The following is a 14,529-nucleotide window of genomic DNA, read 5'->3' as shown; positions in this document are numbered from 1 at the left end:
CGCTCGCGGGAAGGCGGCGGCATCACCAGTCCGCGTCCTCCTCTATGTAATAATCAGGGGCGGTACCATCAAAGAGGCCGGGGTCGAGGGACTTCCGCTGCTTTCCCCTGGCGAAGACGCGGGAGATGGAGCCGAAGCCCATCTTCTCCTTCTTCTTTTTCCGTTTCTGGTCTTCAAGATCCTCTAGTGACTGAGGAGGCGGGTGGAGGGCGGGAGAAGAACAGAGACCAGCTGAGCCGGGTGCTAAAGCCCATGGGCCAAGGTCAAGGGCACGGGGAGGGGGAGACGGCAGGAGGTGGTCCCTGGGGCCGGATCCCGTCCTGAAACCGCTTAGGGAGGAGGGCACCCGCCGAGGTCGTAGTGGGGGCTTCACTCTAGGGAGGGCAAAGATGCTTAGAAGACTGCTGGTGCCTGTAATCCCAGCACTCAGGGAAGCCGAGGCAGGAGAATTCAAAGTTGGAGCCTGGGTTGGGCAGTTAATTTATCAACTCAGTGAGACCCTGTCTCGAAAAGAAGAAAATTAAACAGGGCTGAGGATGTGGCTCAGTGTGAAGGCCCTGGGTTGGCTCATTAGTTCTGTAAAACTGAATTAGTAAATAAAAGTAAATTAAAAAAAAGCTCAACTGCCTGGCACGTAAGAGGAATCGAATAGCGTTGCTAGTGTCATCTGTACCATTATTATTATTGTTGTTGTTGTTATTTAAACTCAATTTGCCCAAGGCCTTCGGTGCCTGCCCCCTGTATGGTGTGTGTTGGTGTGGGCAGGAGCTCGGAACGCCCGGGACAGGAGCACGACGGGCCATTTAGCGGGTGGGCAAGGGCTGGTCTTGACCAGGTCCCCCTGGGCCTTCTCTGAGCCCAGTTTCCCATCTGGGGCGGAGACAGCAAGGGCAGTAAGAATAGGGAGGAGGCCGCTCTGCCCATCCTGCTGGGGGAGCCGTGGGAGTGGAGGCAGGGTCCGCATTCGAGTTCTGCCGACTGCCACACGCTGCGTATACAGACACACGCGGTGCTACCCACAGAAGGGTGGGGTTCACGCCAGATGGAGATGCACGGCTCCCGGCCACCCACAGTGGCGGGACAGTCTGGGCAAAGGCCCCCAGAGAGCCGCACTTCCTCCCCAGCGGAAGGCCCTGCGACGCTCAGGCCAGTGTGAGGGGCCCGGGGCCACAGATGCCCTGTCCTTGCTGACAACAGATTACTCAAAGTGCCAAAAATGGATGAAGTCTGTAGCAGAGCCCACCAGCTAGGTTATTAAACTTTAAAGGATAGGAGAGGAGGCCCCGAGTGACCAGGGACGTGGCTCCTTACTGTCCACCTTGGGAGCCTGAGAGCAGCAGCAGGGAGGACAGGGGCCCAGGGACGAGGCGGTCGAGCTGCGGAAGGCACACCTACCTGTACAATAGGGTTGTGCAGGTTCTTCTGAACTGGGCCGGGACTGTCGCCCTGTGGCCAAAGGAGAAGAGGGAGATGAAAGGACGCAGCGTGTGACCCCGTGAAGGACACCACCCCTCCGGGCCCCCCATGTGGGGAGCCCACCCTCGGCTCCCGGGGCGCACACTCCTAGGAGGCCAGCTCAGGGGTCCTGGCCAGAGGCCCCGGGGAGCTCCCCACGTGCTCTGCCCTTCCATAAAGAAATATACTTGTCTCTAAAGCACGATGAGGTGGGGACAGAAATGCGTCGGGGGACAGTGTGACCGCCAGCTTCTTCCACAAGCAGCACACACCGTCTGCGTAGGGGCTGGCAGGCCGTGACGGTTCATTCTCGGGAGCTCATGCCAAGCAGCGAGGCAGTTCCGATTTGGGCTGATCTCTCCCAGCCCAGCAGCAGCTCTACACACTTTGTCTTCAGCGTGGGGCTAGGCAGGAGCCCCAGATGGCCCAGCACATCTAGTGCTCTGCCAGCCCTGCCCCGGGAGACCTCGGCTGGTCTGTGAGTGCCCAAAAGCCCTCACCAGGAATCAACCTGCCTGGCTGAGGGCGGACACTGGAGCAAGAGTCACTGCTAGAGCCATCTGGAGGTGGTTCCTGGAATTGCAGAAAGAATGCCCAGAAGGGAGACGGCACTAAAAGGCGTCCCTTGGACCACGCTCTATGTTTTCCAACCTCTCTGGGCTGAGCCCCGAACTCTGCCCTCAGTCAGTGGCTAGGGTGCAGGCGGAGAGGGTGAGGTTCTTGCCGATGCAAGTTCAGATGCAACCTGCAGCTAGTTTGGGACTCTTTCCTAGCCTGCCTGTGTGCACAGCTATTCAGATGGAGAGAGGAGTTTGGGGTCAGGGGAGAGAATGGAAGAAATGATGGTTTAACTGGGTGTGGTGGCACATGCCTGTAATCCCAGCACTCAGGAGGCTGAGGCAGGAGGATCACTGCTGCGAGTTTGAAGCTTGGGCTACGCAGTGAGTTCAAGGCCAGCCTGAACTACAGACACAGCAAATAGCAAGATCTTAAAAAAAAAGCTTTGGTCTTTGGTCTCAGCTCAAATTTGACAGACAGAACCTATTCTGCAGGCAACTGAGATAGTGCTGGGTAGACTCACCGTCACCAAACGTTTGGGTAAAAGGACGAACCAGGGGTCACTACAGAGCACCTGTGCAGGGCACACTTGGACAGCACCGTGCCAGCACCAGGCGCGTGACACGGCAGGCTGCAGGGAGGCCGGCCTGGCTTGGCTGAGAGCCCCCTGCGGACACGCCTGCCAGTGGCACTGCTGCCGTCTGGCGCCACCAGGAGCCAGAGCGTGGCCCTCGGGGAGGATGGGGCGCTGCCAGCTCCAGGGGCGACTGCACACGGGGCTTCCCACGCCAGAGCGGACTCCAGAGCCCTGGGAGCAGCCCGCCCCCTTGCCTGGGCTCTCTCCACCACGACCAGCTCCTCTCTGCTTCCTCACAGCCGGAGGAGCGAAGCCCAGCCCTGAGCGGGGCCTCTGCGTGAGGCCCCTGCCCTGCACTCTACTGGGCTGAGGCAGCCTCTGCAGCCTGAGCTGTTTTTGTGAGAGCGTCTCATTCTCACTGTAGATGTAAAGAATGTGCCCATCAGGACTCCTCTCCCGGAGGGGAGTCGTTACTGATCTGCACGCTGCACCAGATGCCTGGGGCCCCGGGGCCCAACCCGTCATCAGCGACTATTCGCTTTGGCTTTGTTCCAATGTGTTTGCCTCCTTTCTCTTCAGTACGTTTCACTGGTCAACAAAGCAGCAGTAGCTGACTGTTTGAGAAAGCCTGCCTGGGCTTCGGCAGACCTGACCCTCTGTCTGTCTCGGCACATGGCGCCAACCGCCTGAGGTACCCTGCCTGCCCTCGGAAGGAATGGAGGTCACTCTCGGGACCCTGGTGACTCCACTCTCCTCTCGTTATAGAGGTGAGCCTGGCCCTCCCCTCTCCCTGGCTTCCTGTCTCACTGTGACCCCTCCCGCATATGCTCCTGCCTGGCCATGCCTGGACATGCCTGCGGGAAGGAAGGGGACACCACAGCTGGCCCCACGCTCCAAAGCTGTGTGCCGGGCAATCCTGTTTTGCTTTATAAATCCCCCAGCCTCCAATGTTTTGTAACAGCTATGGAAATGGACTCATACGGAGCCCATCGGCCTCACTCCTCGGCCCCTGTGAGTTAGGTGGCTGGAGCTGCCGTCTATGAGCAGCTGGTACCCAGGATGTAGTAAAAGCATCTGATTAAATTAGCAGGTGAACAGATGTGGAACAAATTCACAGGAGGGCTTCTCTCCAGCGGAAACACCTCCCCAAATCCCTGGAGACAAATAAAAACCCCCAAACAAACCAAACACTAGGGTTCCATCCCTAGACGCAGGACGAGAGCCAGTGCTGAGGGGAACAGGGTTCTGGAAGGTTCTGGGTCCCAGAAGGGCCCCCCGGGCGGAGCGGTGGCTGCACAGACCCTGCAGCCAACCCGGCTGGCCTTCCTTGGGCTCTCAGCCCTCCCGGACACAAGGAGCACACGGGCCTCCTTTCTCTCGCTCCCCACATCCAGCGCTTCTCGAAAAAGGAAAGACCAGAAGAGGAAATGCCTTCCTCCGCCAGAGCGCCCCCTGGGTGGGTGAGAGGAAAAAGCGGGAGCGACTTCACCCACCCCTGCCCTGTGGTCCCTGGGCAGGGCCCGGGCGCCCAGCCCCGCTGCTGCTGGCCTTACGTTGCAGAGGGAGTGCGTCCGGTGTCGTGGGGAGTTGATGTCGCTCGGTGTGGATGACCGGTCGCCTTCAGCCACAGATGCGTCGGAGATGACCGAGGGCTGCCGGGAGTGGCAGGGGCTCACCCTGACTGCTGGAAGGCAGGGACAGCTGGTGAGTGGGACGGGCAGGGTGTCTCCGCCGTGCACCCAACGCCCCCATCATACAGCTGGGAACACTGAGTCTTGCCTGTTCCCGTGGGGCACCTGCTGCGAAGGCCCTGCCACGCCCCAGACTCGGTGTGGCCTTCACCTGCCTGACACCAGATTTCCAACAAGGAGCCCCCCAAGTCAGTGGGGGACCCCCGAGGTCTCCGTCCCCTGCACATGCCTCTGAAACACAGCCCTACGTCCATCCACATGTCCCTACTCCTCAGCATCCGCCAGCTCTTCTCTGGAAGATGTGGCAGCCTCTGCTGTGGGAGCCACAGGCGTCTTGCAGCTCTGGGGCTGAAACGCACACTCCCCCTGGGGCCCGTCTCCCTCCTGCCCCGCTCCGGGGCTCCTCCGCCCACCAGGAGCACCTCACCCTGACTCCCGCTGCTCTATGAACGTGGTGCCGTCTGCCTGCTCACAGACCAGGTCACAGGAGGTGGCCCGAGTGTCTCATCTGTGTCCGACTCCAGACCACATGCAGCCCAGCGCGAGTAGGAGCTCAATAAACAGAGGGCTAAGAAGTCCGGGGGCGGGAGTGACCGACAGACTGCTCTCCTGTCTGCAGGGCCGGTGTCTGCTGCAACCTGACTGCTGTGTGTCGGGGGTGCTGGGGTGCGACGGGGCAATCAGCTCCAGTCCAGGTGACCCCGCAGGCTGGGTGGTCTGGGGCTCGCTCCTCACCCTCCCCGAGCCGGTTGTTACTGATGGGATGGCAATGGCCCAGTGCCACACGGCGGCCGTGGGTGACAAGCCTACTGCAAGGAGGCACCGGGTGACAAGGGTGGAGGGCAAGTGTATTTGCAGGGAGGCATGCGGTGGAGGCTCTGCCGCAGTGTCTCGTCTCACCAGGGCCCAGGGCCCAGGAGAAATCAGGGAGGCTTCCCAGAGGAGGAGGTGTCTGCAGCTGAGGCAGGGCCCAGGGCAGATCTGTCGGCTCCTCCCAGCCCAGCATGTGCTCCCGAGGAGAGGCCCCGCCTCCTGCCACCCCAGCTGGTCCCTGGGCAGGACAGCTGGCTGTGCACCTGGGCTTCAAGGAGGTAAAGAGCAGCCCTCTCGGGGGATCAGTTTCCCCGCCCAAGGAGAAAGCTGGACATGTGCAGTTTGGTCCGAACTCTCCTAGCTCTGCGTTTCGGCTCCCAAGGAGAAGCCCTCAGCCCCGACCCTGGAGTCACCCTGCCCTGGGCAGACCGTCTCCATCTGGCAGAGGGAGTACTGTGTTTGTTTACTGTCAGGTTCTAAAAGCGCTGTGTGACACCTCTCAAGGAAGACAATGATGATGGTATTACCAGTGAGGTCGGCAGCCAGTATTTACCTGGGCCCCATTCCAGAAACTGTGTGCATTTCATTGCCAGGGCAACCCCATGAGGTGGGTAGAGGGAAGTCTCAGCAAACAGAATCACAATCCATACCGTGCACTAAGAACCCAGTGCCCCTTTTATGCATAAAGAAGTTGAGGGTGCAGGCCACAGTCATTGCTCAGGAAGCCCCTGCCAAGAGTCTGGAGCAAATACATCTGTGACATTTATACTCCCATCTTCTTGCACATCCTGTGATTGGCTGGAGCTGTCAATCAAGGACTCTGGTGCTTCCCTTGCAGTTGGCCAATCAGGATACTTAGTTCTTTGTGGACACACTCATTGGTCCAGAGTGGGCATGTGACAGGCTGACCAATCAGAGTACCAGCTCCTCTCTAGACACAGTAGTTGGCCAAGGGTTGGACTTGTGACCCCGACTGTTTTTTGGAGTTTGATATAGATAGCGAGGGAAGAGACAGCTTGTTTTTCAAGATTGGTCAGCTTTAAAGACCTTAAAAGGGGTCTGCTTTGCTTCAGTAGCAAGAGACAACTCAAAGATGAGATTTACCGGAGCTGGGCAGAGCTGAGAGGTGGAAAGAAATGGTCAGAGAGGAGACTCAGCCATTGTTTGACCACTGGAGCCGGCTATGCCTGAAGTCCATCTCTTAGCCTTTTCAGTAACAAAAGCCCGCGGTCTCTGCCCCACACCATCCTAGGCTGCTGCAGTGTGAACCCGCCTGTCAACACCAGGCTGGACGGCCTCCTAAGCGGCACTGGAAGCCGTGGCAGGGCCAGGCTGAGGAGGACTCACCTTGCCGGTCCGCAGGGTGGGGAGGGTGCGCGTGGTAGAGCGTCTGCTGACTCTGCCGGATGGCTGCGGTCAGCGGGAGGTCTGCCTGTACCACCCACTCCTGGTTGCCGTTGAGCACCGTCTCGCCCGGCATAGCAAGAGAATGCCGCTTGGGGACGTCCTTGGTCAGCGTGACTAAGGACTGCTTGGCCTGGAGAGAGAGCGGGGGGCAGGAAGAAGCTGCGGTGAAGGGGACCTCTCAGGCTGCCTCACCACCGTGGCCAGAAAGCCAAGAAGCCACCTCTGCACTGGGCGGCAGAGCTCCAGGCTACCCTCAGGGAGTCGGAACCCTGTGTGAGAGAATCACTTCCAGGAGCACAGGGAGGCCAGCAAGGGGAGCAGAGGGAGGCCTCCCTCAGGGCTCTCCAAGGGCTGGCCAGCGAGTGGAGCTCCCGTTACCGTGACTTCCCGAACTCAGTCTGTGGTCTGCCGACGCCACGGGAGCGAAGGTCCCTCCTTGATCCCAGGCTAGGGACCCCGCAGGTCCCCGACCCAGCCCAGGAATACTTCGGGGTAGAGTGAGGGCAGGCAGGGCCCTCTGGGGTGACTGCAGCTCCGCTCTGCCCGCCACTGAGATGCCTTAGCCATGCCAACTCCCCCAGGGTATGTGAGCTCCAGTTCTTTTGGGGAGAAAGGACGCGTGTATCAGTTACATATTCTCATCTCTGCTCATTTCTACTTCCTGACCGGCTCCCCTGGCTTGTGAGCGGGAGACAGGAGGCCCATCACGCTGCACGCAGCCCTGGGCTCTCTCCTCGTGCAGAGATGCCCAGCCACATACATGGAAAGTGAGGGAATGTCTGTCCGTCCCCAGAAACGAGCAGCCCTGTGAGGTGGCACAGGAGGGTGACAGGAAGAGGCTGGGCAGGATGCTTTGCTGTCCCCACCCAGCAGGGTCTCCCCGCTGTCGGGCCTGGGTGGTGCCTTCTCTCACAGGCTCAGGACTGGTAGCGGTACCGGTGTGTTCGGGCACGGGAGCCTCTCACTGTACCCACTCACAATTATTTTTTCCAGTCCCGGGGCTTGAAGCCAGGCCCTTCCCACGGAGTCACACTGCCGACTCTTTTCCTCTAAGACAGAGGCTTCGCTGGGCTCAGACTTGTCATGTTTCTGCCTCGTCTCCCAAGGTGCTGGGATTACAACTGTCGCACACTATCTGAGGTCCCGGAGCCTGTGCTACCAGGGACAGTGAAATGGCAGGTGAGGCTGGCGAGGTCTCCCTTCACACATGTGCGCACTTGGGCTGGGCTGGGCCACCTCCCCAAGGCGATCTACGCAGCGTCTCTCTACCGACCGCTCCCACAAGTGCCACCTCCTGTGGTGGCCCCTCCTGAGCTCGGACACCCTCCTTTTGTGTCTGAGCCTCTCCCTCCTCCGACTCCAAGAGCCTGCAAACTCGTAAAGCGACACAGGCGTGCTTGTGTGACAAAGCCAAGGTAGAAATGTGCTCCTAATCCACGTGGACCACTGGCCGTGTGGGCTGCACCAGGTTCTCCACCGCTCGGACCAGGGTCCTCACTGGTCATACGGAAGCGCCGTGCCGTGGGCTGGCACTCCGCAATCAGACTGCCGGAGCTGTGGGATCTGGAGAGGCTCCTCCCCTCTTCCCGTCTCTGGGTCCCCGTCTGCCACCTGGGGATAACCGCACACGGCTGCCAAGACTGACTAGTCTTCCCGTCACCGAGAGCGTGGTGGGGTGCTCCTGTTCTCCCGGGGATCTGGGCGACCGAGGCAGGTGGTAACGAGTAGGAGGCCAATCTGGGCAACTGAGTGACTTAGGGAAGCCCTGTCTCGGCGTGAAAACAAATGAAAGGGCTGGGAATGCAGCTCAGCGCACAGCCCCTGGTTTCAATCTCCAGAACCACACAAAGCAGGACGAAACCCACTGTGTGGAGAGCCACGTTCCCCTCTTCTCCAGCCTCAGGCCCAACCCTTGTTCACCTGGACTGGGGGGAGGGCGATCAAGGAGGACAAGATCCTGGGGCTCCTCCGCAGCACCGGCTGCAGTGAGGACCCTTCTTCCCGGAGCTCAGGCCGGCCTCAACCCGCAGCGCCTCGGCGTCCCGCCCTTCTCTGAACCCGGCCCCTCCCTTCCTAGGGCACCTCGAACCCTGATTCCTCCCGGCACAGCTACTCAGAGCAGCCCCAGGCCAGCAGCGTGGAGAGGGCAGCTATGCCAGCCAATCACGGCCTGGCTGTGAACCACAGGTGGCGGGCGACAGGAGGACCTGCAGTGAGACGGACTCCCCAACAAGCCAGGAGCCGCCATGGCTCTGTAAAGTCCCCGTCCTCTGTGCCTGGGCAGACACCGCCCGTGCTGATGCCTCAACAGAACCACAACCTAGGCTGCATCTCCCCACAGCTGAGGGCTGGATGTCTGCCGGAAAGAGGCAGGCCCGATTGTCTGCCTGGGGGACCAGGGGCAGAGGTGAGTGGCTCTCAGTCCAGGCAAGGAGCCACCACGTCTGTCTGCCCTGGGCACCAGGAGAGCTCATCTGAGATGCACCACCCACGCCATGGCAGAAAGCCCACCCCAGAGGGGACCCCAGACTGCTGCCTCTTCCTGCCTCGATGGCCCTCACCGTTAGGGGTCAGCATTGGGCCAGGAAACCCAGGCAACAAAAGGAGCCAGGCCTGCCCTGAGGAAAGTCACCACCGGAAACCGTCCTGTCACTGTTTACGACACACAGGCAAAGACTAAGTGTGCTTCTGTACGGCTGCACTGGAAGGTCCGGGGGGGGCACTGCGGGACAGCCCTGGTGGCCTTCAGAGACCCTCTCAGCTCTCTGCGTCTACCCAGCACCTTGGGAAGGGGAGTGCAGGATGGAAAGCCCAGCCCCTGCCCCAGTGACAGGGAGGACCGGAGGCTTAGATGAGTTGAGTGTGGCTCAGGTCGTGCAGGACAGATGGAACCAAATTCTGGGTTTGCAGTACCCCAGGCACCTTCTCAGAACAGCGTTCGGGAATATTTGGGGAGTTTGTTTTGCAACTTAAAAAAATAGCATTTTTCACCCTGAGTGACCCAAGTAAGACTTGTCCTCAGATACATTTGAAAAAAAAAGAGCAAAAAAGAAATAGAAGTCATGTGCAATTCCTCCCATCTGAGATAACTAATGTTCTTATTTTGGTGTATGTTTTTCCACGTGTTTTCCTAAACAAATATATACACATCCTCCAGCCTGTTTCCCTCTGCTCTTACAGCTGCCTGGGGAGTGTGGACAGGCTGAGGTCTCCTGCTCCCCACACTTGCTGACAGGGACGGATGGGCTCTGGGGCCGAGGGCCCTGGAGCGCTGCTCGTCCCGACCCCCAGCTTGCAGGGCAGCCTGAGGTCGCGTGCCCAGCGAGCGGCTCTCACCATGGCCAGCTCGGCCTCCAGCTCCTTCATGCGGTTGTCCTTGAGGTCCAGCTGGGAGCGCAGGGCCGCCGCGTGGTCCGTGGCCTCCTTGGCCTGGCGCCGCAGCTCCCATTTCTCCCGCTCCAGCAGGTCCTTCTCCTTGGCCAGGGCCTTGACCGCATCCTCGCTCTCCTGCGGGCAGGGGAGAGACAGCGTCCGTGGGGTTATGACCCTGGGGGAGACTCTGGAGCCAGGGACCCCCTCGGGGGCACCCCCAGGACACGCGGCTTCAGCTTCTCGCAGTGGCTCTAACGACGTGGTCTTGGAAAATGCATCTGTGAAACGGGCTGGGACCCAACACTGACCAGAGGCTGTGACACTGCTTCTGCTCTGGCCCGCCTGGAGGAGCCTGGCCCTCCGTGGAAACCGGGAGCAGAGCAGTAACGTCTAAAAATGAGCATTTTCCAGCTGGTCGTGGTGGCTCACGTCTGCAATCCCGGCATTGTGGGAGGCTGAGACAGGAGGAATACAAGTTCAAGTGCATTCTGGGCAACTCAGTGAGACCCTGTCTTACAATTAAAAAGCAGGGAGGCACACGGGGGTGTAAATTCCGTGGGAAGGTCCTAGTGGAGGGAACAGAAAGGTGTCTTCCAAATTTCATTTTCCCAAATGAACCTAAAAGGCACAGTGAGGTCAGTGGACAAACATGACCTTGGAGCTCAGCGGGGCCATCCTGAGCTGCACGCGGGGGTCTCTACTAGAGGCTTCTACTTATTCCGTACTTTCAACCCCCACCTCGCTGCTGGCTGGGTGCGTGGCCTTTTATTACCTATGGCTTCAGAATGACGTGGCGTTTGCGGGATTTTCCTGCCCCATGGGAGTGGATTCGATGCTACCCCCAGAGACCTGAGATGCCCTTGCCGTTAAGCGCCAGGCTGGCCGCACAGCCACTTCCCTGGGGACCACTCGGGGCGCCTTGCACACCTAGGCCATCCAAACACTTTACACCGCGTGGGGGACGCGCAGGCTCCGCAGCGGACTCCGGGGCTGGCACGCTGCCTCCGCGCTGACCCCAGGCTGGGGACCTCGCCTCAGCTTCCACGGTCACCTCTGTGAGTCAGAGGCAGGGAGACCACCCCAGCCCTCGGGGTTACTGTCGCAGTGGCAAACGGGAAGCGAGAAAAGGCCATGTGTGCGCACGGAGGGGCAGAGCAAAGCTGGGTACTGCTCAGATCACCTTTACACCAGCTCCCGCTAAGGCGGCCTCTGAGGCCGTAATCAGTGAATGCCCTTAACAGCGCCATCATTCTGACCCTCGGGGTCCCGTACTGGCGCCTCTGTGCCTGGTTTTCTGGAATCCTGATCTGTCCCCTTTAAAGGTGCAGGTCCGGGGTGACGTCCTCCAGCACCTGGCCCCTGCGTCCTCTGAGGCCCTCGTGCCTCCTTCGGGTTCTTTCTGCACAGTTTCTGCCTGCCTACTGCCCTCCCAGCGCTGGCCCACTCCCGCCAGCCAGGGGCGTTGCTTCCTTCTCTGGGTGCCAGGGAGACCAACGCTAGATGGTGACAGATGAACGCTCCTTCTAGGAGGCTCTGAAGCCCACAGCGGCATTTCTGGGATCAAATGACTGACCTGAGTCCTGGGAATAATAATGAAACGTCCACCACCACAGCGCAGAGTGCCAGCCTTCCTGACAAAAACGCTGCAAGGGGGCTCTGCACCCCGGCCCTGTGCACCTTACCAAGCTGCCATGGAGGGTGACTTCGCCTCCCCACAAGCTCAGCTGTTAAATGGGTTGCACGGGTGGCCCTCCCCACGGCTCTGGGCAACTGTGAGGTATGGAGCCCAGGCTGTGTGGGGCTCTGCTCCGAGCATGTGAAAGTACGCACTGTTCTGACGCGGTGTGCATGCAGGCAGGTGCCTGTGTCACCAGGGCCCCGGGCTTCCCTCTCCAGAGATGCCCAAGCTGTGGCGCAGTGGCAATGAGGGTGCAGACCCCAGGATCTGTGCCCTGTACCCGCCGTCTCCCTCCAGGGTGTCCCCAGGCTGCACATTGTATCTGCCAGGGACAGACGCAGAGGGCTGAGCTAAGGGGCCTAACGTGGACAGATGGAGGCAGCAGTGGCTGAGGGGCACCAAGGGCCGCCAGAGCCCCGAACACCGTCCAGGCGGTGGGGAGCTGGCACGGACAGTGCTCGGCTGCTCTCATCATGGAGAGGAAGGGACACGGGCCCCAGGGACAGGACAGCGGTGTCACTGGGAAAGAGCCGAGAAGGCTTGGGGACATAGCATCTCATCTGCGGCTCAGGGCCCACATCCTTGCTGGAACTGTCCGCCGCCTGTGACCAGAACAGCTCAGCCCTCCCATCGCCAAAAGTGCTGCACACTGTGAACCCCACCTCCCACTGTGTCAGTGGCTTTCTGCTATTCTTCTGCCCTGCACATCAGAAGGTCAAAGTCCTCTGCTGACACAGTGGCTCGCAAAGCCCTGCTTGACTGGGGCTGGACTCTTCCAGGTTCAGTATCCTCCTGGGCACACATATCGCAGATTCTACATGGGCATTTGCTGAATCAAATTCCTCAGGTATCTAACCCACAAACTCCTACGCATGCCACAGAGCCCGACTCATACATCGCCTCCTCTGTGAAACCTTCCCAGACTCTCTTCCTGCAGGAAGCATTTACTGCTGTCTCCCAGGTGCGCTGCTCTCCTCACACTTGTCACGGCGCATTCATCAGCTGAACGGGTCCCAGCCACTGAGTGCTGGTTCTGTGCTAGGCACCATGCCCTGGGCTCAGTGCCCACAACCCCAGGGCATTCACGGCAGCCGTGCACCATCACCCTCCTCCAGATGGGGAGACGGAGGCTCACAGAGGTAAAGGGGAAGCCGGGGGCAGGCATGGGATCAGGGAGTGGTAGCAGCTGGACCCCCACTCCCCTGTGCACACCGTCCAGGCCCGGCTGGGACCTGCGGGCGGTACCCACCTTGCGGTGCTGCTCGTAGTTTCGGATAAAGTCTCGCAGCTGGTCCTCGCGGCTCTCCAGCGTGGCGTACAGCTGCTGCATCTGGCTCACCAGGTCCGTCTTCTCGCCCTTCAAGCGTTTCCGGTCGGCCTTCATGGCTGTGGACAGAAGAGTGCATCAGCCCGAGGCCCCAGCACCTGCTCCGGAGCCTTTCAACAGACGGTAAAATGTCCAGTGTCCCGCGGGATGCCTAGGATTTGAACCCAGACCAACTGTGCCCGTAGTCCCTCTTCTCACTCCTCAGATTTCCCACCCACACGGGAAGCTGACCCTGTCCTTCCCGGCTCCAAACTGGCCGAGTCCCCCGGGGTTAGGAGCTGACGTCAGGCAAGCGCCTGACCCCAAATGCTGCAAGTGGAGGGAACCCGATTCTGTGCTAAGATGAACTCCTGGGCCCTGGCCCACAAAAATGACCCTAACCCAACCAGACAGTGCCTCATTTACTCCATTTTCTCCCTGGGGAGAGAAGTTTGATTAAAAACACAAAAAACAAGAAACCCAGAAATGGGCCACCAAACCAAACCAAACAAAACAAGGGGTAAATTGAACTTCATCGAGATTAAACACTTTCGCTGCAAAGGACACTGCCAGACAATTCGAGGACAGCCACTGAACGTAGGGGAATTTTGGCGATTCCTGTATTTGATATGGCACTTATTTTGAGAACACACAAATAAGTCTTACAGCTTAATTAACAAGACAACCTATTTGTAGTGAGAAAACCAAGAAAAAGAAGCCAGGCATGGTGCTACGTGCCTGTAGTCTCAGCACTCTGGGAGGCTGAGGCAGGAAGACGGCAAATTTTTAACCCCCGACCAGGCCATTTACTAACTTAGCGAGACCTGGTCTCAAAATAAAATGAATAAATAAACCTAAAGGATAAAAAGGGCTGGGGGTTCACTGGGAAGGCCATATTAAAAAAGGAAGAAGAAGGAGAGGAAGAAGAAACAAAAGAAAGGGGCGACCCATTTGAAAAATTGGGTGAAGAATCTAAACAATCTCCAAGACCTGGCCAGGAAGTCCATGCACAGGAGTGTGAGCCTGACACCTCAGTCATTAGGGAGACACAGGTACGACCACCTGGAGACGCCGCTCCGCATCCCAGAGAGCGGCTGAACTGAAGAAGCCAGTAATGTGTGCCGCTAAGGACGTGGAGAGGTGGGAGTTCTCTTACCCGTGGGGAGAAGGGAGCCACGGCACAGCGGCTTTGGGAAACAGTCCTGCGGGTCCTCCGAAGGATCAAATGCAAAGTTACCCTAGAGCTAGCGATTCTGCCTCTTGGCACCGACCCCAGAGGGGCGGAGGGAGACGCAGGAGCTCGTGTGTAGATACCTTGGCAGCAGCCATCACACCCCAGAAGGTGGGAACTGCTCACAGGTCCAGCAGTGAATAATCAAAGGAAAGGAGAGATGCAGGCACACAATGGAAAGCTCTTTCACGATCAAAGGAAGTTCAGCAACGATGCGGCCAGGAGGACCTGCCTCGACAACACCGTGCTAGGGAGAGGAGAGGCAGACAGGCTCCGTTTCCAGCATCTCTGGAGACGGAGGGGAGATTAGCAAGCAGCTGCCTCGGTCTCAGGCTGGGCTAGGCTGGCTGGGGAATGTGGGGTTGCTGCTGAGGGTGGTAGGGTCCCCCATAAGGTGACAGACGCGTTCTGATACTGGCTGTGGTGACAGCCGTGAATGCA

General features: G+C 59.2%; 1 protein-coding gene across 3 annotated transcripts in view; it reads right to left on the bottom strand.

Moving 5' to 3' along the window:
- Kazn (kazrin, periplakin interacting protein) overlaps positions 1-14,529 on the bottom strand; it is a 93,244-nt gene that overhangs the window by 32,430 nt on the left and 46,285 nt on the right. Inside the window, exons 3-8 of one of the 3 annotated variants that reach the window (XM_010610615.2) lie at positions 12,801-12,937; positions 9,838-10,008; positions 6,442-6,631; positions 4,144-4,274; positions 1,396-1,446; positions 67-190 (exon numbers count right to left, since the gene is read on the bottom strand). In XM_010610615.2, coding sequence (XP_010608917.1) covers positions 67-190; positions 1,396-1,446; positions 4,144-4,274; positions 6,442-6,631; positions 9,838-10,008; positions 12,801-12,937 — 804 coding nt within the window. Of the gene's footprint in view, positions 1-6; positions 191-1,395; positions 1,447-4,143; positions 4,275-6,441; positions 6,632-9,837; positions 10,009-12,800; positions 12,938-14,529 lie in introns of those variants that run through there. The other 2 variants (XM_010610614.1, XM_033767219.1) reach the window with 2 other exon arrangements.

This window comes from Fukomys damarensis, unplaced genomic scaffold, assembly GCF_012274545.1.
Source record: "Fukomys damarensis isolate Sample0158 unplaced genomic scaffold, DMR_v1.0_HiC HiC_scaffold_23, whole genome shotgun sequence".
NCBI classification, from domain to species: domain Eukaryota; kingdom Metazoa; phylum Chordata; class Mammalia; order Rodentia; family Bathyergidae; genus Fukomys; species Fukomys damarensis.
Note: the sequence above shows the minus strand (reverse complement) of the source record. Positions and strands in the feature narration are given on the sequence as shown.